Source organism: Thermobia domestica, chromosome 8 (assembly GCF_964235325.1).
Source record: "Thermobia domestica chromosome 8, izTheDome1.hap1.1, whole genome shotgun sequence".
NCBI lineage: Eukaryota > Metazoa > Arthropoda > Insecta > Zygentoma > Lepismatidae > Thermobia > Thermobia domestica.
The window spans coordinates 238,263,743-238,291,614 of record NC_137461.1 but is presented as its reverse complement, the minus strand read 5'-3'; the positions used below and the strand labels follow the sequence as shown (position 1 = coordinate 238,291,614).

General features: G+C 38.1%; 1 protein-coding gene across 1 annotated transcript in view; it reads right to left on the bottom strand.

The window, feature by feature from the left end:
- Positions 1-531: 531 nt before the first annotated feature.
- LOC145691966 (protein takeout-like) overlaps positions 532-27,872 on the bottom strand; it is a 63,773-nt gene continuing 36,432 nt past the window's right edge. Inside the window, exons 5-6 of the mRNA XM_081767263.1 lie at positions 26,493-26,642; positions 532-1,274 (exon numbers count right to left, since the gene is read on the bottom strand). Coding sequence (XP_081623389.1) covers positions 1,120-1,274; positions 26,493-26,642 — 305 coding nt within the window. The 3' untranslated portion in view covers positions 532-1,119. The remainder of the gene's footprint in view (positions 1,275-26,492; positions 26,643-27,872) is intronic.

The following is a 27,872-nucleotide window of genomic DNA, read 5'->3' as shown; positions in this document are numbered from 1 at the left end:
TCGGGATATTCCATGTGAACTTTGATCATTTGGATTGGTTGGATGTCCTCTCACCACCGATGTTATATGAAGTGTCGACCGTGCTTTAACGTGGAATCCGAAACACATGAGCTAACACTGGAATCGAACACAGGTCATATCGCCCCCAGAAAGCAGAAAGGTGCTAAGCGCCACTTTCCTTGATTTCCAACTAAGGGCATATCCTGACTTCCCATTTCATGTTTAATGTTGGCAGAAAGGAGACAAGTGGCAGGAGACAATATGAAAAGTCTTAAGTGAAAACTGAATTCTAGAAGAAAGAAAGATTCGGAATTAATTAGTGTTCCATTCGTTTTTATGCTGTCCTGAGAAATTCGCATTTTGACGCTTAGGATCTTTTTTTCTTTCTAGGGACGATATGCTAGCTTAAAAAATGTATTTTCAATACTTGCCATTAATACAAAAAGGGAAACTTATCTTGTACGAAGTTTTAAATATCTTTCAAAATTGTTACTGAACTAAAAGTAATGCTATTTTCGTTAAATATTACCATTAGTTTATTTCCTTCATATTATTATTTGCTTTCATAAATAACTCAAAATAGTCTTCATATTATTCATTAAAATTTTATTTAGTTAATCTTATTTTTCTTTCTTCATTTGGAATTAATATACAGTAAGATCTCTCGTAACTGGCAATCACGAAGCAAAGTCCTTTACAAATACAACCTTTTTGCCGAACAGTTGGATATGTGCTACACATAAATATTAAAATGCTAACTTCTCTCACTGTTTTCTCCACTACTTGAAGCTTTAATTTAAGGGTGAGAACATTTCTGTTGCGTTTTGCGGAAGTAAGCAAAGTGACACTACTTAAACAAAGAATTTAAAACGTCTCTATATGTAAACAGGTACTTGATACAGTTTTCGCATGAAATACGTTGACGAGAGTTCCTGCCACATAACGCACAAAATAACCAACGCGATTATCTGTTAACCAATGACCCGCTTGGTGTAAGTTATTCTCTAATTCGTTCGTTCTAGGCTTCCTTGCCCGAGGCATATTGACAAAAAATGCGAAAGCACTGTTGTTTTTGTATTGCCGGTTAATTGTGTACCGGTTACGAGAATCTTATTTTACTCATTTTTCTGGCAGTAAATCGCTGAAAGTAACATTTAGAAACACACTGTTGGCCATGTCTAATAACAGTTTGTTCCATTCCACCTGAAGAACTGGCTTCATTTCTTCCAACACAATGTCCCAATTCTCATTAAGAACTGCCAGGGTAGCTTCAGCTGCAAAATGTATATAACAAAACAGCGTTATTCAAGTTATGCATTCAGTATGTACACTGTAAAAAGAGTATTTAAATTTATTTAAATATATTCTGTGGAAAAAAATTAGTTAAACAGTATTTTTAAAAAAATGTTCTTTGGTTACTCAAAACGCGCAATTTCTCGAAACTTGGTTTCAGTAGGATATAAGGTAACTTCAGTAAATAACACCAGTTGGATTTAGAAAATATGTTTGAAATAGATGTTCGAATAGTTTTGGGAAATAACGTATCGGGAAATAACGGCATAACAGTAATTGCTAATATAATATGTTATTTGTGTCAAAAATACACCCTTTTGTGCCAATGTGGCTGTGAGATAGCAAATTATTACATTTTGTGCGTTTTCTCCCCTAGGTGGGAAGAAAAAGATAAAACATTCGTGACAAATGGTCTGAAATTTATTTACGTCAAGCCCTGATGCCCAACCAGCATGATATGAAAACCACACGTGCTGCACGTATGATTATATTTCCGCAGGGTTTTGAGAGACTGGTTGAAACGAAAACATCAACATATATAGGAAAACATGATCGTAGTTCTAGTTTAGCGTCCTTTCAGCAGCAACGCTATATTAGACGTCGGCTTACAGCTTAAGGTGGGATTCAAACAACATGAGCTTCCGCCGGGAATCGAACTAAGGCTTCCAACGTTAAAAGCGCGTACACTAACCATTTATGATCGTAGTTCTGTATTGTCCTTGGAACTCAAAATGGAATTTAAACAGAGAATAATTCGTTTACAGAGTAAGATTTAGTTTAACCAGATAAAAAAAGTTTGTGCGGCCGCCCACAGTGTACGTCAAGAGGACGCCATAACTATACATTTCGTACTTGCAGCGCCAGAGACAACTTCGTTTTTTCATGTTTTTATGGCAAGGCGCCTGGATATTATCTTCAGAAAAGAAGAAAATTTGAGCATTGGAAAACTCATGGGAAACTCTTTATTCATCAATTTTTTTCGATCATTATTGAGTAATTGTACGAATAAAGTTCCTAATCCTAGCTAGTAGAGGAGGGTCATGCCCTCTCTTTGCACAGGGGTTTTTCAACATTTATGATGCAATTGATGTAAGTGCAGTAGATGAATGAAAAGTGATAAGAACGTAAGAAAAATAAGGGTTGAATTTGAAGAAAATATGCATGCTTGCTAGAAAACGAAACACATATACCAAGGCATAATTGGTGTAGGTATATATAAAGGTGATGCTAAATGGTTTTTTCTTCGTTTTCTTTTTCTTGTTTTGTTGCAGTCCCAAATAGCACACGGACATCCACGGGACGTCCGAGACTGATCCGCAGTGGACAACGGGATATCCCGGGATAATTCGAATTCGCTCCCGGAACATTCATAGGATTTCCGCGGAATATGCAGATGTCCGCTAATATCCCTGAAAACGGGATATTCAAAGAGACCTCAAAGGGATGCTACTAAATTATGGGATAATGTGGTCGTAGGTATGTCCGGCGTGGGATTTCCCTGGGATCTTCTGCCCCATGCAGGACGTCCATGAGATGTCTACTCATTGTCCCAGTAATCCCGGGAGCTATACGGAATAATTGGGGTCAAAAGAGAGACGTCCTAGGGACGTCGTGTGTCATGTGGGTAGATACAGGCCCGTAGCCAGCCTCGAAATTTAGGGGGGGGCTAAATGTAAATTAGGGTGGGCACACACACACACACACACATATATATATATATATATATATATATATATATATATATATATATATATATATATATATTACATCAGCTAATGCTTCTGGCAACAAATACTATTCGAAGCTTTCTTGCACCCACTGGAAAACGTGAAGTATATTAATATTTATTTGCATATATTGTTATTGTAGACTGTTCCCATAATGCCCACCGACTTCGATTTTACAAAATTTGAGAAATAAATTTCACTTTTTATTTAGTGGTCAATTTGAAGGCATTTTGTTATACTACCATTAAGAAACCCATATACATCATATTACGAATCAATCATTATGGAACAATCTCATTTGTGACACGCTGCAGTGGTACCAATCTTTGAAAGTTTCATTTACAACTTTTTTCTTTTTTCTTTTTTAACTGATTTTGTGAGTAATGGTGCATTCAGTATAAAGGTACAACAAGATATTCTCTTTCTCTCTCTCTGTCCCTGTGTGTGTGTGTGTGTGTGTTTGTTTCTTTCTAGTTTCCGGCGTAAGCGTGTGGATACTACCAGATATACTTTCGTGTGTACAAATGCTAGTTTGTGTGTGTGTGTGGCGCGTATATATGAACTATTAATTGGGATCGCGTAGTGGAATTTATCAATATTAGTACGTACATACAAACGGCTGTTACTTCACACGATAACTTTGGACGAATGCGAATTTTTAAATTCTGCTTTTTGCAATAAATAAGTAGAGTGATTCCTCTCGAGGGAGTTCCCCTAAATGGTAGCCCCTACCATGTCCAATTAAATCACAAATTGCCGCAATCGTTTGTACATTCTTTGTACAGAAATGTACAGGCCAAACTTTCGTTTGTACACTATTAGGGGCGCCGCCAGAACGAAAACAAATTGGGGCTGTTTAACTGATACCCCCCCCACCAACATGTTCTATTCAATCACTAATTATCGCAATCGTTTGTACTTCGTTTGTACAGAAATGTGCAGGCGAAATTTTCGTTTGTACACAATTAGGGGCGCCGCCAGAACAGAAAAAAATGGGGGCTGTCTAAGTGGTAGCCCCCCACCATGTCCAATTGAATCACAAATTGCCGCAATTGTTTGTACTTCGTTTGTACAGAAATGTGCAGGCGAAATGTATGTTCGCACGCAATTAGGGGCGCCGCCAGAACGAAAAAAATTGGGGGCTGTCTAAGTGGTAGCCCCCGACCATGTCCTATTCAATCACAAATTGTCGCAATCGTTTGTACTTCGTTTGTACAGAAATGTGCACCCGAAATTTTCGTTTGTACATAATTAAGGGCGCCGCCAGAACAGAAAAAATGGGGGCTGTCTAAGTTGTAGCCTCCCCCCCCCAAAAAAAAACAATTCAATCACAAGTTGTCGCATTCGTTTGTGCATCGTTTGTACAGAAATGTGCAGGCGAAATGTTTGTTTGAACAAACTTAGGGGCGCCGCCAGAACGAAAACAAAGTGGGGAGCTGTCTGAGTGGTAGCTCCCCCCACGATGTCCAATTGAATCACAAAGTATCGCAATCGTTTGTACATTGTTTGTACAGAAATGTGCAGGCCAAATTTTCGTTTGTACACTATTAGGGGCGACGCCAGAACGAAAACAAATTGGGGGCTGTCTAGCTGGTAGCCTCCCACCAACATGTCCTATTCAATCACAAATTATAGCAATCGTTTGTACTTCGTTTGTACAGAAACGTGCAGGCGAAATTTTTGTTTGTACACAATTAGGGGCGCCGCCAGAACAGAAAAAAATGGGGGCTGTCTAAGTGGTAGCCCCCCCCCACCATGTCGAATTGAATCACAAATTGTCACAATCGTTTGTACTTCGTTTGTACAGAAATGTGCAGGCAAAATGTATGTTCGTACAAAATTAGGGGCGCCGCTGGAACGAAAACAAAGTGGGGGACTGTCTAACTGGTAGCCCCGCACCAACATGTTCTATTCTATCACAAATTATCGCAATCGTTTCTACTTCGTGTGTACAGAAATGTGCAGGCAAAAGTTTCGTTTGTACACAATTAGGGGCGCCGCCAGAACAGAAGAAAGGGGGCTGTCTAAGTGGTAGCCACCCCACCATGTCCAATTCAATCACAAATTATCGCAATCGTTTGTACTTCGTTTGTACAGAAACGGGCAGGCGAAATGTTTGTTTGTTCACAATTAGGGGCGCCGCCAGAACGAAAACAAAGTGGTGGCTGTCTAAGTGGTAGCCCCCGACCATGTCCAATTCAATCAGAAATAGTCGCATTCGTTTGTACATCGTTTGTACATAAATGTGCAGGCGAAATGTTTGTTTGTACACAATTAGGGACGCCGCCAGAACGAAAACAAAGTAGGGTGCTTTCTAAGTAATACCTCCGCACCATGTCCAATTGAATCACAAATTGTCGGAATCGTTTGTACTTCGTTTGTACAGAAACGAGCAGGCGAAATGTTTGTTTGTACACAATTAGGGGCGCCGCCAGAACGAAAACTAAGTGGGGCTGTCTAAGTGGTAGCCCCCGACCATGTCCAATTCAATCACAAATTGTCGCAATCGTTTGTACGTCGTTTTTACAGAAATGTTCAGGCAAAATTTTCGTTTGTACACAATTAGGGGCGCCGCCAGAACGAAAACAAACTGGGGGCTCTCTAAGTGGTAGCTTCCCACCAACATGTCCAATTGAATCACAAATTTTCGTAATCGTTTGTACATCGTTTGTACAGAAATATGCATGCGTAATTTTCGTTTGTACACAATTAATGGCGCCGCCAGAACGAAAACAAAGTGGGGCTGTCTAATTGGTAGCCCCCACCATATCCAATTTAATAACAAAATATATCAATCGCTTGTACATCATTTGCACAGAAATGTGCAGGCGAAATTTTTGTTTGTACTCTATTAGGGGCGCCGCCAGAACGAAAACGATGTGAGGGTTTGTATAAATGGTAGAAGCATTAAAAAAATGTGTCACATTTATGGAGTATTTTTCTAACAGGACTTAGTTCACACTATTGTGTGGTTTGGTTTGTTCACACTATCGTGTGATTCACTATATTGATCTTATCCTAACGATGATGGAATTAATTTTTTTTTGTTTTTTTATATTTATATTTATACTTACAATGATTATTGCTGAGTTAGTTTTTCACTCCTCGGCTCTTATTATTAAACTTATTCATTATTTCTTACGTGAACTGAATCCTTATGAGAAAAATGTATTTTTTTCTTTCTATCTTGCGCAGAAACCGTTATTCTCATCTCGTACAGGAAATTGATAAGTGGAAGATATAACAAATTCACAAAGTAGACTGTTAAAGGGAAAATTAGAACACAGTATTTTGTTTTATTTGATCATCTTCATTAAACTCATTTTGCAGAAACTATAGAATGCATGGTGAAGTATTTTGGTGCATTCAGCATTCTGATTTACGAGTAGAGTTGCTAACTGGCTGGTATTTGCTGTAATTTTGATTAAGGCCGGTGACCGGTACAAACTTCTTATTAGCCCCCTTCTGACGGGCATTTTGCAATCTGCAATCCAGAATATAACATTGAACATCGAAATTTTTCAACAGTGCCTTTACAAACACAAATTTCCGTTGTATTATACATTATCGATATTTTTTTAACGTAAGGCAGTTTTATTTATTTAACATAACAAATTTGATAACACTTATATTTTATTGTAAAAGAATTTTATTCATTTATTGAGAGTAGAAAATGACTTTTTAAAGCAATTTCCTTTGTTTGAAGTGAAGTTTATAGAATAAATTTCATTTTATGAATCAACTATTGTTACATAAAGATTAATATCCAGTATTATTCATCTGTTTCGATAATTTTAAACAAGTGGCAATTGCTGGTAAATACAATAACGATCAATACAGTCTTCAGTTTCTCATTTGTACAGAGAATTTTGGGTGTGCCGGTAATTTTGTTTTCCTGAGTTGGCAACCTATTTACGAGGTTTTGTTTCAACTCTGCTACGTAGTGGCTCCGTACTGACACTCCGCATGCAAATAAGTATGTAAGGCTACCATACGCCCCGGTTTCTTAAAATTTGTCCCGGTGTGCAGAAATTTTCCTTCTTGTCCTGTTTTTTCTTTATTATTATTATTATTAATTACATATCAAAATTTCTGAAAAGATAATAAAATCGACTTATTCCTTTTGCTTTCAATTCCGACAATACTATAGGAACAATTGCATTCTAATCTTTATTATTATTGCAATCGTTGCTTCCCCGGATATAACACGCAATGTTTAAATCCTCCTAAGTAGCACTCTTATCACTAAAAGTAAGAATGTATACCCCGAGGTGGCAACAAATTCTTGTGACGTTGCAGACCAGCCCCGAAAACACATTTTTTTTCTGCTTCAGAAAAACAATTATGCAAATTGCTTTCTTTTAGTTCGCATTTTAGGTTAACAAAAATAAATCAGCCTATTGAAATTTTGAAACAACTTCATAAATCTGGATATTTTTCTTTATAGACATGTAGAGCATGTAAAGGTGGTATGCGTAATAATATTGAAAATGTAATTTTTGCCTAAATATTGTATGTTCACTGATTGCGTTTATATTGTATAACAGCTTCTAGCTTCTATAATAATTTTTAGCACTGTTGATTAAGTATGGACAGTGGCGTATTTACGATTTTGTTTCGGGAGGGGCTTTGCTAACTTCCGGGGGTGCTTTGCCTGAAAATATGAAAATTCTGCAAGATACTTCATATACTTTACTATAGTAAGTAAGATTTCGGTGGGGAACTTGAGCCCGGAAGCCCTCCCCCTAAATACGCCACTGAGTATGGACTATATTAATACATTATTTTAAGTTGTATAACTAGTGCGATACTGTAGTAAAATTCGAAAGATAAAATTAATACAAAATGCAATATTTACTACTAATTTGTAAGATGTCCCGTTTTTTCTGTTTTCAAAAAGTATGGTAGCCTTAAAGTACGCTAAACCATACAAAATAAATTGTACTGTAAATAGTACCCCTCTGATAGTGCTCTCAAACGGGTCGGGTTACGGGTCGGGTTGTCGGGTCGGGTCAGTCGGGTTAGCTCGTGTCGGGTCACTCGGGTCGGGTCGTCACATTCTTCACTTATTTTCTATACGGAATACTATAAAGAGCTTTGTTGTGGAATTCAATTCGAAGTTGGTGAATGAATGATAAATGTGACTAATTGAAGGTGAAATAGTAATAAAATTTTAATTTTACGCTATATTAACTAATTGGTATTGTAATTGTAATTAATATTACTACTGACTTTTTTCCTTTCTGCGTTTCTATGTCAAGTTAAATGTCACATTAAGTGAAATTGAAAGGAAATATCTAGTTAACGTCCCACGTTATGCACCAACGCTAAGAGAGACAGTGATGATGAGAAATAATTGAAGTGGTTGAATGAAGAAAGTGGGAGGAAATGGGAGAACACCGAGAAAACCCATGCACATGGGGTTTGTCCACCAGAAAACTTACTTGGTACGAGCTGGAATCAATACCCATGGACCTTCGGGTCAAACATCTGCCTTTGGGCAGGACACATTATTATTATTATTATTATTATTATTATATTATTATTATTATTATTATTATTATTATTATTATTATTATTATTATTATTATTATTATAACTTTAAGAGTGCCCAAGAAAGTTCCGCTGCCTTTTCACCAACACCTTCGAACATTGGTATGTAACCTAAGACGTACCTGGAATATCAAAAATCGTCTCCATCAGCCTCGACGACCTTCTGAAAACGTTCTGGAAGGCCATGGATTCCATCGCAGTCCAACTTGGTGGGACGTGAAGTGAAGAAGGTATCAAGTGCATATTGAACCTCTACTAGCTGTTTGAATTGGCGTTCTCTAAGGTGATTGTCCAAGGAATGGAACAGGTGATAACCGGACGGTACAACGTGGAGTATGGCGGATCCAATAGTGTTTTCCATCCAAGGCGTAGAATGATGTACTGGGTCATTTTAGCCACGTGGGGCTTAGCGTTGCCTTGTAACAAGAGGACCCCTTTGCGATTCAGAACTGCTGGATCCAGACAGTACACAGTTGCATTGATGATCTGACCAGCTGGTAGCAGTTCCCGATGGACGATGCCTCGAACAGTCCACAAAATGCACAAGAGAACCTTATTCTGGCGTAGTGCTGGCTTGGGCTGTTTTTGAACCGATTCATGGGATGCTAACCAACAATGACGGCGCCGTGGAGCTTCGTACAGGACCCACTTCCCATCACATGTCAACACCCTGTTCAGATATTGCTCCTTCCTCAGAAGAGACACCAAAGAAACACAGGTGTCTGCTCGCGTTGCTTTCTGGCTCCAAGTCAAATCATGTAGGACCTATCAACCCAGCTTGCAGTGCTTCCCAAGTTGATGGTGGTGGTGCCGAATGGTTTCTCCACTTACACTGAAAGGTAGTACCAGTTCCTCACATGTCTGTCTTCGCCTCAATTGCTGCCCGAAGATATTTATCTTGAACATCTGTTTGTCTTCCGGCACGTGGTGCGTCTTCGAGTGTTTCGTCACCGTCCTTAAACCGTCATACCACTGCACTCTCCGCGTAGTCACGACACCCTCACCAAAGGCCTGTCATATCTTCCGCTCCGCGGAGCAGCAATTTGAACTCGTACAGCAAACAAGCCCTTATGACGCTCTGTGAAGGCCCCATGTTCACTCAGTCCTTACGCACGTTCACGGTGTATCTGAACAGCCACAACCAAGTAGTATGTTGGATATACTTACTAGTGTTGCTCACGAGACCTGGTTTGGGGCATTCTCGTTTCGAAAATGTGTCGTGAAGGTAGTCTCGTCTGGAAAACTGCATATGTTTCTATTGAAAGAGCTCTGTATCATCTCGTACCCTTTCATGAAAATTCTGTCTCGTCTCGTCTCGTCCAACAACTGACCTTCACTTTATATCCATTCGCATTCAACTCACGGTGTGAGGGCCAATTGAACACAGACCTCTACAAAGAGACAGACCTTTCTTGGTCACTTTCAGATTATTATTATTATTATTATTATTATTATTATTATTATTATTATTATTATTATTATTATTATTATTATTATTATTATTATTATTATTATTATTATTATTATTATTGCTGGGGTAGTGATTTGACTTTCTCCGCAATAAAATACTTGCTAATTTTATATAACGTTGCAAATATCTCCTAGATAAATTAATCAAGAAAAAATAAAAGGTAATTCCCTACAGAATGATATTTCAGTGCAATTAGTTCCTTATGATTCTATCAGACAGCAACGCTGTTTTTAAATAGAAAAATCGGAATGTTAACGTGATGAAATTGTTGTTTGTTACACAGCAAACAATATTAAAAGAAGTTCTATATACATTCCTTACTAGAAAATAATGTTGTCTTCAGAACTTTTATTCTTTTAGCCTTCAGAACTTGTCTTCAGAACTCAGTCAAATTTTATTTTGATTTTCGAAGTTGAATGCCTAAATTTTAACATTGGAAATTTGGGTGTGGAGTAAAATAAAGAAGGTTAGCAGGGTAGAGAGGAAAACGAATTAGGAAATGCTGAAAAAATGCAAGAGACGAGAGCAATATTAGACGATATAAGGAAGCGAAAAAATGGACGGATCACAAGTTTCGATCTTGCTAAGGGATTGCATTCTGAGAGATGTAGTAAAGGGGGTGATATCAGGAGAGCGAGAGTGTGTAAGAAGGTAGCAATTGATAGATTGTAATAAGGAGGGTGGTACTTTATGTTGGGTTGCGAGGCAGATATTAGCGGGAAATCGCAAAAATGGAAGCTTCTTACCTAGTTCACAGAAACTGGCCTGTCATTAATGGCAGAACACTGAGGAGGAGGAGGAGGATAATTATACTACAAATAAAAAAGCCGAAACAATGGTTTATGCATAAGAATTGGTCAGCATTTTTTTTTTCTGGTGGCAGTTTTGTAAGGTTCTAGCTCTCTCAAACTGATTAGATTGTAAGGTCAGGTCACTCGGGTCGGTTGTCGGGTTAGGTCACTTCGGGTTGGTTCACTCGGGTCACTTTGGGTCGGGCCAATCGGGTCAGCTCTGGTCGGGTTGTCGGTCGGGTCAGTCAATTCGGGTCACGGGTGGGGTCGGGTCGGTCTTCAACACATATAATTTCCACGAAAATTACAATATACCACGGTTTATACCTCACTGGACTTCCAATAAAACATTTTCAATGATGTGTTCACCATCTCACCATTTTTGTATGAGGAAATTTCTAGAGGGATTTTGTGGGAATTTGATGGAGTGTAGATTCCTGTGTGTGTGTGTGTGTGTGTGTGTGTGTGTGTGTGTGTGTGTGTGTGTGTGTGTGTGTGTGTGTGTGTGTGTGTGTGTGATACGTTACAGGATACAAGATGTCGAGGAAGTGTGTAATAAACCGGACAATTTCTGTTATGTATGTGGGGAGCTGATATTTAAATCACAACGTCGATGTTTTACTCCACTTGTGAGGAAGTGTTATCAGTTATATTTTGGTTGCTGTGTAGGAGACCAAGATAAGAACTGGGTTCCTCACTGCATTTGTTGTACTTGCGTGAAACGTCTGACTGGGTGGGCAAATGGTGGACGAAACATGAACTTCGCAGTACCGATGATCTGGAGGGAACGAAAAGATCATTCTTCAGACTGCTACTTTTGTATGACACAGATAAAAGAAATAAGCAGTAAATCTAACCACACAGTACAGTACCCTAATTTGCCATAAGCAATTAGGCCTTTCCACACAGTGCAGAATTACCTGTACCAGTACCTCTTCCTCATCTTACGGTAAATGAGGATTACGTACTTGAGGCAACTATTGAAGTTCCAAATGAAGATGATGATCCTACTTATGTAGGAAGCACATCTACATTGGATCCCCATCTGATAACTCCGGGTGAACTAAATGACCTCGTACGGGATTTAAAACTCTCCAAGACACAGACAGAACTTCTTGATACTAAACTTAAGGCTGGAATCTGCTACATCGTGACACTAAAGTATGTATTTTTCGAAACCTTCATACAGAGTTTCAAAACTATTATTCTCAAGAAAATGATTTAGTGTATTGTAATAATGTCTGTGCTGTGATGGATACACTTGGACATGCACATAAGTACAGAGTGGAGATTGCTTATTGACTCTTCGAAAACTAGTTTTAAGGCTGTCCTTTTGCACAATGGCAACAAATTTCCTTCAGTGCCTTTGGCTTATGCAACTAATATGAAGGAAACCTATGAAAACATCGAAATAGTGTTAGAAAACATTCAGTATGAGAAATACAAGTGGACCGTTTGCTGTGATTTACGCCATTTCTTTGTTAATGGGTTTGCAGCTTGGTTATAGGAAATGTTGTTTCCTCTGCGAATGGGACAGCAGGAACAAAGCGGAACATTACATCAAGAAGGAACGGCCAACGCATGTATTAACTCCTGGACAGAAGAATGCTGTTTATTCCTCACTGGTGAGCCCTGATTAGATAATTCTACCCCCTCTTCACATAAAGTTGGGGCTCTTCAAAAACTTTGTTAGGGCAATGGACAAAAGTAATGCAGGATCTTGTTACCTCAAGGAAAAAATTCCTCGGGTTAGTGAAGCTAGGGAGTTTTGCAGACACCCAAATAAGATGTTTGATTCGTGACCAAAAATTTGAGGATCTCTTAACTCTGGTTGAGAAAGTAGCTTGGTGTCCATTTAAATGTTTAACAGAGATTTTTTAGGAAACAAGAAAGCCCCAAATTACCGTGAAATTGTGAGTGATTTCCGGCAATCATTCAATGAAATGGGTTGCAACATGTCACTTAAAGTTCACTTTCTAGACTCCCACCTGCATTTCTTTCCTGAAAACTTTGGTGCTGTTAGGATGAGTATGGGGAACATTTTCATCAGGACAATTCCTCCATGGAGAAGAGATACCAGTGACGGTGAAGTTCAAAAATGCTAGCTGATTACTGTTGGACACTTAAAAGAGATGTTCTAGAAACCAAACACAGAAGAAAGTAAACAACTAAAACATATTAGTTGAGGTAAGTAAGTGTCCATTTATTAAGAAGATACCACTCACTTCTATTGTATTATTTATTAAGTAGATATAAAATGCTGACACGGTGTATACATCATTGAAAATATGTTTTATTTCAAATCCAATAAGATATAAACCGTGCTTATATTGTAATGGAAGTTATATGTAATTGTATCTGCAATAATGAATATTGTAAAATGAACAGTACACATAGCATATTTTTATATAAATATGTTTATTTCTCTAGATAGAATAATGCTACTTAGAGGGCTTACTAAGTACAAATCAAGCTAACATACAATATAATTTGTGTGTTTATATACCTAACGTACCCAAGGTACAAGTGTGAAAATGTTTTTTAAAAAAAGAAAAAAGAAAAAGAAAAGAAATTTGAGGGGAAATTTTCCGAAAACACCTCTGTCACGGAAAAAATGAGGGTGATAGAGAAAAACTGATTGCAGATTCGAATTCTACGTGAAAAGGTCTATTAGAATCAGGTATTTTCTTCCGTGTGCCAGAGAAAAAGATTTTTTTTTTTCGACTAGTGTAATAGGTACCATTTTCAAACTCAGCAACCGTTATTCAAACCGGTTAACGTTGATCGCAGATATTAAAAATACTCACATCCGTATATTATTTAATACAAACGAAAATTTTACTTGCACATTTATGCACAAACGATGTATAAACGATCGCGACAATTTGTGGTTCAATCGAACATGGTGGGGCTAGCACTTAGACAACTCCCCTTTTTTTCGTTCTGTCCACGCACCTGATAGCGTAGAAAAAAAAACTTTCGCCTGCGTATTACTGCTCAAACGATGTACAAACAATTAAGATAATTTTCTTTTGAATCGGAGTAGGGAGGTGCTACCAATTAGGCAGCCTATACTTTGTTATCGTTTTGGCGCGCTCGCAATTGTGTACAAACGAAAATTTCGCCTGCAAATTTCTGTACAAAACCGTAATAAACAAGAGCGACAGTTTGTGGTTGAATTCGACATGGTGGGAGGGCTATCAATTAGAGAGCCCATAGTTTGTTATCGTTTTCGCGGGGCCACATTTATGTGCAAATGAAAATTTCAGCTGCACATTTATGTACAAAGGCGTACAAACAAGTGCGACAGTTTGTGGTTGAATTGAACATGGTGGGAGGGCTACCATTTAGACAGCCCCACTTTGTTTTCGTTCTGGCGGTGCCCCTATTTGTGTACAAACCAGGGCCGGAGCGCGGGGGGGTCGAGCCGTGCCACCACCCGGGGCGGCAAGTCTGATGGGCGGCAAAATTTGAAAAAGAAAAGAATACAGGGGCGGCAAAATTTGAGAAAGAAAACAATAAAAGGGCGGCATGTGAAAGAACCGCCCAGGGCGGCAAAACTTCTAGCGCCGGCCCTGGTACAAACGAAAATCTCGCCTGCACATTTCTCTATAACTATATTCAAACGATTGCGACAATTTGTGGTTCAATTGCACATGGTGGGGGGCTACCATTTAGACAGCCCCCCACTTTGTTTTCGTTCTGCCGTCGCCCCCTAATTACGTACAAATGAAAATTTCGCCTGCATATTTCTGTACAAACGATGCACAAACGATTGCGACAATTTGTGATTGAATTGAACATGGTGATTGGGCTATCACTTAGAAAGTCCCCCACTTTGTTTTCGCCCTGGCGGCGCCCCTAATTATGTACAAACGAAAATTTCGCATGCACATTTCTGTACAAACGATGTAGAAACGATTGCGACAATTTGTGATTGAATTGGACATGGTGGGGGGGGGGGCTATCTCTTAGACAGACCCCCACTTTTTTTCGATCTGGCGGCACCCTTAATTATGTACAAACGAAAATTTAGCCTTCACATTTCTGTAGAAACGACGTGGAAACGATTGCGACAATTTGTGATTGAATTGGACATTTGGGGGGGGGGCTATCACTTAGACAGTCCCCAATTTGTTTCAGTTTTTACGGCGCTCCCATTTATGTACAAGCAAAAATTTCGCCTGCACATTCTTGTACAAATGATGTAGAAACGATTGCGACAATTTTTGCTTGAATTTGACATGGTGAAGTGCTACCACTTAAACAGCCCCCACTTTGTTTTCGTTCTGGCGGCGCCCCTAATTGTGTACAAACGAAAATTTGGCCTGCACATTTCTGTACAAACGATGTAGAAACGAATGCGACAAATTGTGATTGAATTGGATATGCTGGGGTGCTACCACTTAGACAGCCCCCACATTTTTTTCGTTCTGGCGACGCCATTAATTTTGTACAAACGAAAATCTCGCCTGCACAGTTCTGTACAAACCATGTAGGAATGCTTGCGACAATTTGTGATTAAATTGGACATGGTGGAAGAGAATACCATTTAGATAGACCCCACTTTGATTTCGTTCTGGCGGCGCCCCTAATTGTGTACAAACAAAAATTTCGCCTGCACATTTCTGTACAAACGATGTAGGAACGATTGCGACAATTTGTGATTGAATTGGACATGGTGGGGGGGGGGCTACCATTTAGACAGCCCGCACTTTGTTTTCGTTCTGGCGGCGCCCCTAATTGTGTACAAACAAAACTTTTGCCTGCACATTTCTGTACAAAAGGTGTAGAAACGATTGCGATAATTTGTGATTGAATTGGACATTTTGGGGGGCTAACATTTAGACAGTCCCCCACTTTTTTCGTTCTGGCGACGCCCCTAATTGTCTAAAAACGAAAATTTTGCTTGCAGATTTCTGTACGAACGATGTACAAACGATTGCGACAATTTCTGATTCAATTGTACATAGTGGGGGACTAACATTTAGACAGCCCCCACTTTGTTTTCGTTCTGACGGCGCCCCTAAGTGTGTACAAACGAAAAATTCGCCTGCACATTGAGACCATTTCCGATTGAGTCTGATAAGGGGGGGGGGCTGTCTAAATGGACGTCTCCTTTTCACCTCTACTGTAATTAAATTCTTCCTCGAGAAAATCTGTAATCAACATTGTCAGTAGCTACGTCGTCGACTAATATACCTTAACAAGTACAGCTTTATTTTCGTATATTTTACAACAGTTAACCAATTTTAAACTATCGCAAACAAGAATATGTAGTCAACTTCTTAAATACTTCGCTCGCAGGAACCCGTTCAGCGCGTGCAACAAGCAAAAACAACATGTTTGGCGTCTCACAAATGAAAAAGGGGAAAAAAGAAAAGCAAAAGCAGCACGACAGTGCCTTATCGCAGTCAGAGCTGACAACATAGTTTCGGTCGTTACTAACGCGAATAGACCTACTAGCGATGTACAAGAGTTATACAGTTACAATATACGTTGTGCCACAGTAGCGCTACAGGCGGAATGTGCACGAACTACAAATGAATATGTTCCCTTACAAGCATCAGACACTGTTGCACCCTCTTTACATTCTACACATCATTTTTTCTCCCACTTTTTGACCTTGACAAGCAGAAGTACCAGGCTTTCCGAGTTCACAACCATAAACTCTTTGTGTACAGAGTACGTTTTCAGTTCTTCCAATGACTCTGCGCGCGAAGAACAGGGGTGATGATCGGGCTACCGAATACGGAAGTCAGAGACACCCGGTTGCAACTTTAAATGTAAAATACAAATATAGAGCCTTGACAATGCCGTGAGGATGAATATATATATATATATATATATATATATATATATATATATATATATATAATGTCTGTCTCTGTGTGTGATGATGAATAATTTCTTATGCTCTTAAAACTAAAACTACAGCCTGAAGGAATTACTATTAAAATTTTCCTCTATAGCATTAGTACAATTGTACCTGAAAGCTAGAATACTATGTGTTTCCTTTTTATTTATTTGTTATGGCAACAAAATATTTCTTCCGTTTTCTCATCTTCAAGGAAATAAAAAAAAAATATTTAAAAAAAAATAGTTGGCCGAACGAACCAATAATTAAAATTTCCAAAGAATTAGTACAGGAAATACGTTTTTAAATTTTTGATGGACTGAAAAAATATTTGTGAAACTCGAAAACATCTAGAAAGTAATGAGATTTAATACTATCTTCAAAGAGATTCTACAGAGGAGGGTCTCAAAATCTTAAATCAATATTTTGAAATACATGTGGCTTAAACAAATATATGCATATTGGAAAAATGAAATTAACATCTTACCTGTATTATTATTTACGTGTCCTTAGATACGAAACTTTACATTCCTTCAAATATTACGGGCTTTATTTTACACTTGTACTTCTAAACATTTTTTGATCAGTTTTTTATGGTGATGTTCGAAAGTAATAATGATATGTTTATGGGTTTTTGCTATCTACAAATTTATAAATTTTATAAGATTAAGAAACACAAACACAACACGCATATATACACTCCTCATGTTGGCACAGTATAGTAGAAACAAGTTGAACATTTGAATAATCACTAACAACACAATCACAGTATAAGTCTCCTTGTTTTGGATGCTGCCAATCTTAGAACAATTGTGTCCAGATCGAGATCTCTGGTGATGCCATTGTTGTAATTCAACAAAACAAGATCGGCACGGTGCAGTTAATGTACAACTCCTTCTGAGAAAATGCCCTAACAAAGAAGGAATTCCTCTCACCTGAAGTAGTCCTACATAACGGTTGACAGGCTTCAGGGCAGAAATTTAGAAAAGAAAATATTCAAATTTACAAACGTAGGTATAATTTCTAATTGATGTCTTTTTAGTAACTGAAAAAATACATTTTGCATAACAGCTGTGAGTTCCATTTTATCATAACACGTTTCAATTTTTAGACGTCGCGGACCCCGTAGCCAGGTCACGCGGACCCCCGGTGTCCGCGGACTCCAGTTTAAAAACCACTGCTCTAGACTCTTTGGAACATACTATCGACAATCATTTAGGACGATTGCTACTAAAGTCATGTTTAAGTAAAAATGATATGTTATGTTTTGGTACTCGAGCATTCAAATAAGAAATAACTCCAAAAAAGTTCCCTGTTCTAGCGCAGTTACCTTCTTTCTCGAAACGAAATTGACAAGAGAAGTAACAATTCATTAAATTTTCTTTGTATAGTACAATTCATATCTAAGTACACATGAAATTCTTCTTTACATTGTACAAATAAGAATTCGACATCAGTTGCTTTCGTAGGTACTAAAAAAAGTTTAAGTTAAGAACTAATGATTTAAACAGCTATTTACTTATTTCTATTGAAGATATCTCTTCTTCAAAATGAAACTACATTAGCAAATTGTTACTTTTGTGGGCTACCCCGTAGCCTCATGGGTACAGCGCTCGCCTTTGGCGCGTCCGGTTTCGGGTTCAAACCGTACTGGGAGTCCTCGGATTCAAACCGATAGTGATTTGGATGTTACTTTAAGCTATAGGTCCCGTGTCTACATAGCCTCCCTGCTGAAGAGGGACGCTAAACTCCCCAACGCACCCTGTTTTAAGTCAAAGGTCAAATTTCAAATTTATAAAGCATTATACATATTATCATCCAATAAGGTTCAATTTTTAATTGAAAATTCTGTTTTTCCTATAAGTGCAACTACTACTTCCGTTTAGTTTGCTACATTTTTTGTTTACATACCAGAAGATTGCAAGGTATTCTTTCACAAAATAGTAACTATGGATGATTAGATTTACGTCTGATTATCTGCGTGAACATTTGATTCTGGCACCAAAGATTGGCAACAATTATTAAATTATTTTAATAAAGTATCTAATAATTCATCCCCGAGAAAGATTAAGTGAATCGAACTTATCTTTAGTTTAAAGATATATTAAAAGTATTATTTATCTATTCCAAGTTATTTAACAAATAGTCAAGTTGCTGATACACTACAATTCTCATTCTTCAAGTCAACTTCGGTGCATCTTCAGAAACCTGTATAGATCAACTTTCAATTACAATTATGTTCAACAACACAACAAGAGTAAACACAATTCAGAAAAGGGAACTTTTCTTACTCCGTATCACGTGACATAAAACGTAGTCAAAATTCCCCCCTCTCTCTCCACACACGAAGCATTAAAAAAAAGATAAATAAACCAGTCTCACGCTCAAAGAAATATAATAATTCAAAGAAGCGTAGCGCATAAATAGGCCAATACTTTAAATGAGGATAATAAAAGTAAATTTTAATTTAGCACTCTAAAGTACATTTGGAAATACAATTTCTTCCAACATTTCAGTCAGGGTTCGAATTAAACTTTCGAACGAGAGGGTTATGTTTATGTATTGTTGCGGTAAATGTAGAAGGCGAAAATTTATCCCAGAAATGGATGTTATATTACTTCTGTGATACGAGCCGGACATACATTTTAACCGAAGGGGAATTTCCCCGGCATCCCCCGTTAATTCGAACTATGACTTTAGTAGGGGGCTGCAAAAAATTTAGGGGGGGCTGAGCCCGCCCTAGCCCCCCCTTGACTACGGGCCTGGGTAGATAGGTAGGAAAATTAAGTACATCAGGTGTGAATAACGCTGGTATCAAACAAACATGATGAAAGATAAAACACTTTGCGTGCCCACTACAGTCACGTCACATGCACCTAGACAAATGCAAATTATTTCTTCTGCTTCGGGATGTCTCGAGACTGATAGATACAAAGTGAAAGTCCAAAATTAATGCGGAAATCAGACATTGTGCTCGAAGTCTCATTATAGTTGGCCTATAAGTGTCACAATAACTAGTCCACTACATATGAGATTTCATTGAATATATAAATAAAGTACGGGAAAAGAATAAACTACCAAAAATGCCATTACGTGTACGTTTATTCTTGTCCCGTACTTTATATATATGTATATATATACCGGGCGAGGCATTTAAAACTGTTTTGGGGAGAAAACTACAAATCGGATTTTGAAAAAGTTGTAACAAAAGTTGTTTGTCTGAAAGTGGGACATCCAATGATACCACACTCGACCCCCTACCCCCACCTCCCGAGGGAGAGAGGGGGTCAACCTTGAAATCTTAAATAGGAACCCCCAGTTCTTATTGCATATTCTGATACTCCGTGGAAAAAAAATACGTAACTTCTGCATTGAACATTTTTTCGTTGCGTGATAGATGGCGCTGTAATCGGCAAAATCAAGATGGGTTACCAACAGTCGGCAAAATCAAAGTGAGTTACAAACAGTTGAAAAATAATGTCTCAAGAAATATACATCCGATTAGAAAAGTTAATAATCTGATATCTTCGCAAATGCTACCAAATTACACCATAGTTGATCTCCCCACTATCATCTTAGGTTAGAAAGGCAGTTATTCTAAAATCTGTAATGAGAAACCGGTGTTTTATAGCAAAAACATTTGATTCTCTAGAACTTAATACATTACTTTGTCCACATTATTGGTGTAATTTCTGTCACAGATGTCACTTTTAGCACTTGGAAACATTCAAGGATTGTTTTTATCAATGTTTTAAAATCTAGTTTTAGCGTTTCTCAGGAACAACAACGTGGACGTAGTAATAATTTGTTCATTTCGGGATGCATTTTAAATACGAGTTCCCTTGTCTCTCACTATCCGGAGCAGGACGTTTGCGCGCTAGACCGTTTCTGGGAGAGATGTTTGGGCTCAAAGCCGTATATCTAAATAGGTTAATCTACTTAAATGAATTATAATTATACAGGGGCGTCATTTAGGGGGGGCAGGGAGGGGCAATTGTCCCCCTGAGTTTGAGATTTATATAGATTTTATTAATAGAATAGTAGTAAGTCAATGAAAAACGCGAAATTTTACTTATATCATGGAGTCTTGCCCCCCCCCCAAGCAAAATCTGAAATGACGCTCCTGTAATTATAATGTATTTCATAACGAGAACCCGAATATTTTCGTACTAAAAGCCTTGAAAATAGGCACTAACATCACAAATACTCTGTCATAAAAAAAAAATAACTGCACAACTTAAGAAATTCAGAAAGATGAAATTTGACATCAATTTTCTTAAAAAATCTTCAATACTAAATTTTCGTTACGTTATTGCAGTATGCCCTATGGTAAACAGTCACTGAAAGTCTCAGTTGCATTAAATGCTTAGGCCCAGTTTTGTTCTAGTAAATTTTTGTATAATACAGACGGAAAAAATATCTTATGTTACATTTACCATGACATTATCATTACATGACGGAATTATGGGCCAAACCCACCAAGTATTCTACAATATCAACAGTTTCAAAATTTCTAAACAATAGTACGAATTTTTCATCTGCCCGAATATATTTTCTTCTTTCCTTGCGGGGGTTTCTTCTCGAAGCATTGCCTCGTACACTAAGTTCTGCTTTTTTTTTTTTTCTGTCCTTCGAAGTACATCAATAAACCGTCAAGTCGATCAATATCGTTCCTTTATGTTAGATATATTCTAAAGGATTTTGGGGTGTCACAGGCTGCCTACAGTAAATTTTATTTGGACCACTCCTATTTCAATGGGTAGTTAGTGCCTATTTTTATGAAATCTGTTAATACAATAGAGTCTCAACTATCCGGCCTAATGGGCAGATCGAATAACAAAAAAACATTCAATAAATACACACTTCCTGAACCACCCACCCACAACATTAAAAACGGCATTTTTATTCCATAAACAGCTCTTATTCACTTTTCTGATCTCTTGGTACAGACCAGTACTTAAACATTTCCTATGTTTTGTACCATTCGTTTTAACAATTTATTGCAGAAAAAGAAAATGCAAAAATGAAAATATGTGCAGTATTGTACACATTTTAAGTCACATTTTTAAAATAACTGAACATTAAGAAAAAACTTCTTCTTTTTTTTTTTTTTTTACACAAATTGAATGCCGTTATTACATATTACATATGTTATTATTCATTAAAAAGAAATATTCTTCCAAAACTAAGTCGGATGGTACGGAGATGAGATACTAGCGATCTGGATAGTCGATTTTTTTTTAAACTGGTACAAATAAAGTTGTGCATGACGTGCAGGAACTTTGCTGTGTTCAAGATGTTATTTTTAGATTTTGCAAAATTGTTGTGGAAGTTTTTTGAAATTTCCAGGGCCTATTTTCATATTTTATTGCCTAAACATCCGGATTATAGTTATGAAATACAGTATATGTAGGTAGGGAACCTATTTGTATAAAAGGTTTTGCGTCCAAACGTTTCGCACCAAAGCGGTCGCGCCTAAACGTCTCGGGCCCAAATGTCATGGACCCTCAACATCGAGGTGCTTGTTTCAAGGCGAGTCCTCTTGCCTCTCACCATCGTGATGCTTGTTTTAGGAGAGTCTCCTTGCTTCTCACACATTTCCATTGTTTACTTAAACAAATGTTTGAAATGGTGCCCGTTTTCTGCAGCACACATTGCAAGTGTTACATGTCAGCGAGAGTCTGACCATGGATTGCGACGCATGATCGCAGTCTTTGCTTCATAGACGGTAATTTGAATGATAAAGAATGTACCGCAGAAAATAGTCACCATTTCGAACATTTTCGTATCACTTGTCAACGGTGTTTAGGGATTGGCACGAGCAAGTTCGAGCGAGTTTTCTGTGAAACTCGACTCGACTTGAAATAGACATCTTTGAGCTCTACTCGAAACAGACATATTTGAGCTCGACTCAAAAAAATCCTTCCAATTCGACTGGAATTCGGGTCGAGTTTCGAGTCGAGTCGACCCAAAACGAGCCAAATCCTGTGTGTAGTTTCAAGTACTTTCTTCAAGTATCCTACATAGGCAATACAATTATTATCAATGATACTACTACTGCATATTATTATTATTATTATTATTATTATTATTATTATTATTATTATTATTATTATTATTATTATTATTATTATTATTATTATTATTACAAAACCGTGTATAAATATGAAAGCAGGTTTGTATCTCAACACTAGAAACTAGTTGTCTGCCAATCTCGGTACTCGTGGAGCTTAGAAGGCAAGGACATCGTTCAGAAGGTTCTGGATTTTAGATCCAGAGGAGGTAGTATTCCGGCTCGAGCCAAAAAGTCTTAAAAGTTATAAGGCGCCGGCTAAACATGTTCAAAACTGCTCGGCCCGGGCTTAGGCTTATTCACCGCTCGAACAGCTCGGCTCACATCTCATTCACTAACGAGCCGAACCGAAAAATAAGACGAGCCAACAGTTCACCCAACTGCTCGAGCTCTAGACTTGTAACGATATTGTGTAATTTTTATATAATAACTTATATTTACGGGCAAAATGTGTTTTCAAAATATGCACAAGCTGTTCAAAAGGAAGAAGAAGAAAATATAAAGAGAAATAGATGTAATTTCTTTTCTGTTATTATGATTGATATTCTGTTGTGATTGTGATATTGCATGTTTTGTAAGTCGTCCTAGCAACAGAAAACATATAATATATAGAGAATCCATCTTGTGAAAACTACATGTACAATATTTAAAAAGTGTGTAAATGTTTAACTTGTTACGTACTACAATAAAAAAGGCTAATATCAAAATGAAGTGTTTAGATGGATTTTTGATAAAACAGTAACCTAGGTAATATAAATATACGGACTGCAGGCTATAACGACATATACAATATGCAAAACAAGCATTAACCTCATTACAAACTGGTTTTTTCATAGTAATACACATTTAGTGGTCGTTATGGACTCAGTTGAACCGAACGGAGGAAATGGCTCATCCCAACCGAGGCGATGGCTGACCTCAAGCGAGCTGGCTCGAGACATCGGCTCAGTTGAGCCGAGGCGAACTAAGGTCGTTATAAAAATCACTTGTCGTCTTGTTATCGAGACGAGACTAGAGGCGACCAGTGTCTCCTCTCGTGAGCAGCACAATAAGTATTCTACATTAGTGCTTACATTTTTCATGACTTTCGCTCTGCAGTATAATCAGGCCATGATTTCAAAATCAGTTAAAACGAGCTGAATGAGTGAGCTATTTATCAAACTCGATTCGACTGGAAACTCGAGTTCAAAAACAGTGACTCGGCTTAGAATTCATAGTTCGACTCGGTCCATCCCTAATAGGTTTTACACATTTTAATTTTTTGTCGATTACTGCGCTATCACGCAATGAAAAGAATGTTTTAATACAAAAGTTCTGTGTTTTTACATGGAGCATCGGAATTTGGAATAAAAAACGGAGTTACTATTTAAGATTTCAAAGTTGACTCCCCTCCCGCAAGCCGGTGGGTAGGGGTAGGGAGTCGAGTGTGGTATCATTGGATATCAACCTTTGAGACGAACAACTTTTGTTACAACTTTTTCAAAATCTGATTTGTAGTTTCAATATATACCCAAAAACAGTTTTAAATGCCTCATTTTTCAAGTGTTTGTAAGTCATTTTGATTATTGTCGATTACAGCGCCATCTATCACGCAACGAAAAAATGTTCAATACAAAAGTTACGTATTTTTTCACGGAGAATCAGAACGTGCAATAAGAAATGGGGGTTCCTTTTTAAGATTTCAAAGTTGACTCCTCCCGCCCCCGGGGGGTGGGGTAAGGGGTAGAGTGTGGTATAATTGGATGTCTCTCTTCGAGACGAACAACTTTTGTTACAACTTCTTCAAAATCCGATTTGTAGTTTTCCAGATATTCCCAAAAACAGTTTTAAATGCCTCACCCGGTATGTAAGGAGTGTATCGAAAAGTAGTTAGCAACATTGCATATGTCAGGAAAGTCAGAAGAAAAGATAAAAAGTGAAGCAAACCCACATTTTATTAATAGAGAACCTCTATGTATCTACATGACAAAGAAAATACAACTTACATGTCCCGTTGTACATATGAACGTAGTTTCTGTTTAATTCCAGCCATTAACCGTTGCACAGTCTCGACGGTGCATTTCCTCGATACTGCAGCCCAGTTTCTCTTGAAGTCCGCTATGTTGCGCACTGGTTTATCATTCTTTCGGAAGTTGCGTTTGACAATTGCCCAATATCTTTCGATTGGACGGAGTTGTGGGCAGTTTGGTGGATTCATGTGTTTCCCTACAAACTCGATGTTCTGTTCATTGAGCCACCGTATTGTCGTCTTAGCATAGTGTGCTGTTGCTAAATCGGGCCAAAACAAGGGGGGATTGCATGCCTTTTATACAGTGGCAGCAGTATTATTTTGTAGACATTCCTTTCGGTACACTTCGGCGTTTATGGTGGATTCTGCATAAAAAAAAAAAAAATACCGGAGCGCAAACCACAGGAGCAGATTGCTTGCCATGTCAAATTTTTCCCAAATTCTTCCACGTCATCGTACCTCTGTGCAGCACATACATCCCCAGTGCGTGCAGTATAATATTGGGGTCCCGGATGTGTTTTTGAGTCCTCCTTTACGTACGTTTCATCGTCCATCATCAACACACATTGCTCTGGTGACTTTACGATGTTGTCATACAGCTTGCGGGCTCTTGTTTGTGCCGTTTGTCTCTCCTTTGGTGTTTGTTTCGCACGTTTTTGCTTCTTATATGTCTCCAAATCATGTCTTGCCTTGATACGCTGAATCATTCCTATGGACGTCCTCGCTTTGGTAGCCAAATCCCGCACAGACATTGATGGATTTTGGTGTATCCACGGTCGAGTCCAGGGTTTCTGGGACCCTTTTTTCTTCCGGATCTCGGCATATCTTCTAAGCTGTAATGTTCACCGAATTTCTCAATGACCGATTTCACAGTTGTATAATGAACTCCACACTTTTTTCCTATCTGATTGTATGTTATGCCTTTGACGGTGCGCCAATTGTGCAGGATTTCCCACTTCACTTCCCGTTTCACACGCCACATTTCCCATTCAACTCGGAACACAGCAACAACCACGCAGCTATCCGTTTACAAGACTTCAACTGACCAGGTGCTTCCAGGTTTTGCCGTCTATGCAGCCTCGCAAGTGCACACCGACACCCCCAATGTTGCTAACTACTTTTCGATACACTCCTTATATAAGCAGTTGCAAGTTTTATTACAGGTTTCTAATAGAAACCTAGACTTGGCTTACTTACCTGCATGTGTTGTTAAATACGCCAATTTGTAACACTTTTTTCTTTTACCTTGGTTGAGTTGAGTTGATTTTAGTTTAGCGTTCCTTTCACCAGCAAGGCTATATGAGACATGGACCTACTGATTAACGTGGAATTCAAACCACATGAGCTCCCGCAGGGAATCGAACCCGGCTCTCCCACGTTAAAGGCACATACGCTAACCGCTTAGCCACGAGGGAGCTCTCTTTTACCTTCGGTACAAAACAAAAGAGTGTGGCATCATTGGTTCATTTTTTTTTCTAAACGCAGAAGAGGCTACTCTGCAACGCACATGTATCTATTGTTCTGTGTGTTTCATGAAAATTAAGGCCGTAAAAAATCAAAATCCACCAACCTTAACTTGACGTATTTATCTGCACCAACTTCTCTCTCTCTCTCTCTCTCTCTCTCTTTCTCTGTTGTAATCTTATATTGTATGGTGTAATTAATAGTAGATGTGAACGAGTATTGCAAATATGTTAAAGCAAGAAACAAAATACTTACCAATACTGGGATCTTCTTTAAAAAGATCCTCGAAGTATAAGTACATTTGTTGCGTGACAAAGTCCATGTTAAAATAATCCACTTCCATGTATTTTCTTCCATTTTTAATTACTTCATGTCCCCTGATATCCCATGTGGCTTCCACATCAACTAGAAAATTGAAACAATACAATATTATCTTTTGAAATTCAATAAAAAAAAATCTGTGACAAATTCATGAGCAAAAAGAAGCAAGTCAAAAAGATGAGCAAAAACAAACACTTTCAAGGAACTAATAATTCAGGAGTATGCATGTTGTTTAAAAATCATAAAACTTCAAGACATAAGGCCTATTTGTTTAAGGCAAATTATCTTTAGGTATGCAACTATGTAGTGTTGCCACGAGACGAGACGAGACGAGACTTCAGGTTGTCTCGTCTCGTCTCGCGCAAAGCATGTCTCGTCTCGAAAAAATGTGCTCGTTCCGTCTCGTGTCTCGTCTCGAGATGTTCTGTCCCGTCTCGTCTCGTTTGTCTCGTTTTGTCTCGTAAAATATAGCAGCATACCATGGGAACGAAAGTAAAATGTAGTAGGCTGCACCATGCTAATCAAGATACAACTAACAAGGGAAGAGAGGGAGATTATATATCGAAGTGGAAGATGGTTTATATATCAATCGAAAGCACTAATGACGCCTATTACAAAACTGTAATAAAAATTTTCCGAATGCATATACTGTGCGAGTTATATGAATATACAGGGTGTCCAGATAATCCGTTTCCACCCCTTGAAATCGCAAACGATGAGACAGATGCCAAAACTGGAAAACACGTTTTTGATCATTATAAAAGTACAATGTATCAAAGCAAACATTGTTGTCCCAGGGTCACCCGCAGAGTCCCAGGCGGGATCCAACTCAAAAATTACAAAAGGTAAGGGGGTCAAGTAGTATATCGTTCGAAACTTCTTGGGAAATAGAAGACGAACAAGTCCTAACTCTCTAAAATTACCCTGTGCAAAATGGCGGCCGGTCAAACTGTCAGCAAAAACGTCATTGTAGAGTCTATGGCCACCCTCCAAAGAAAGAAAAAAAACTGAAACGGTAAGACAGATGTCAAAAAAGAAAAATATGTGTGTCATCTTTTCAAAAGTACAATGATTTATGTTTGTCCCAGGATCCTCCACAAGGTTCCAGACGGAGTCCTACTCAAAATTTTCAAATGGCAAATATGGTCAAATAAAGCTGTTGAAAAATAAAAGAACACGGAACAAGTCTCGATCCTCTAAAATTACCCTGTGTAAAATGGCGGCCAGTCAAAATGTACATCTTCATTTCGATTTTCTGAGCACGTTCACTTTCCATTTTGCAATCGGCACTTGTTTTCATTCTGAGACATTTGT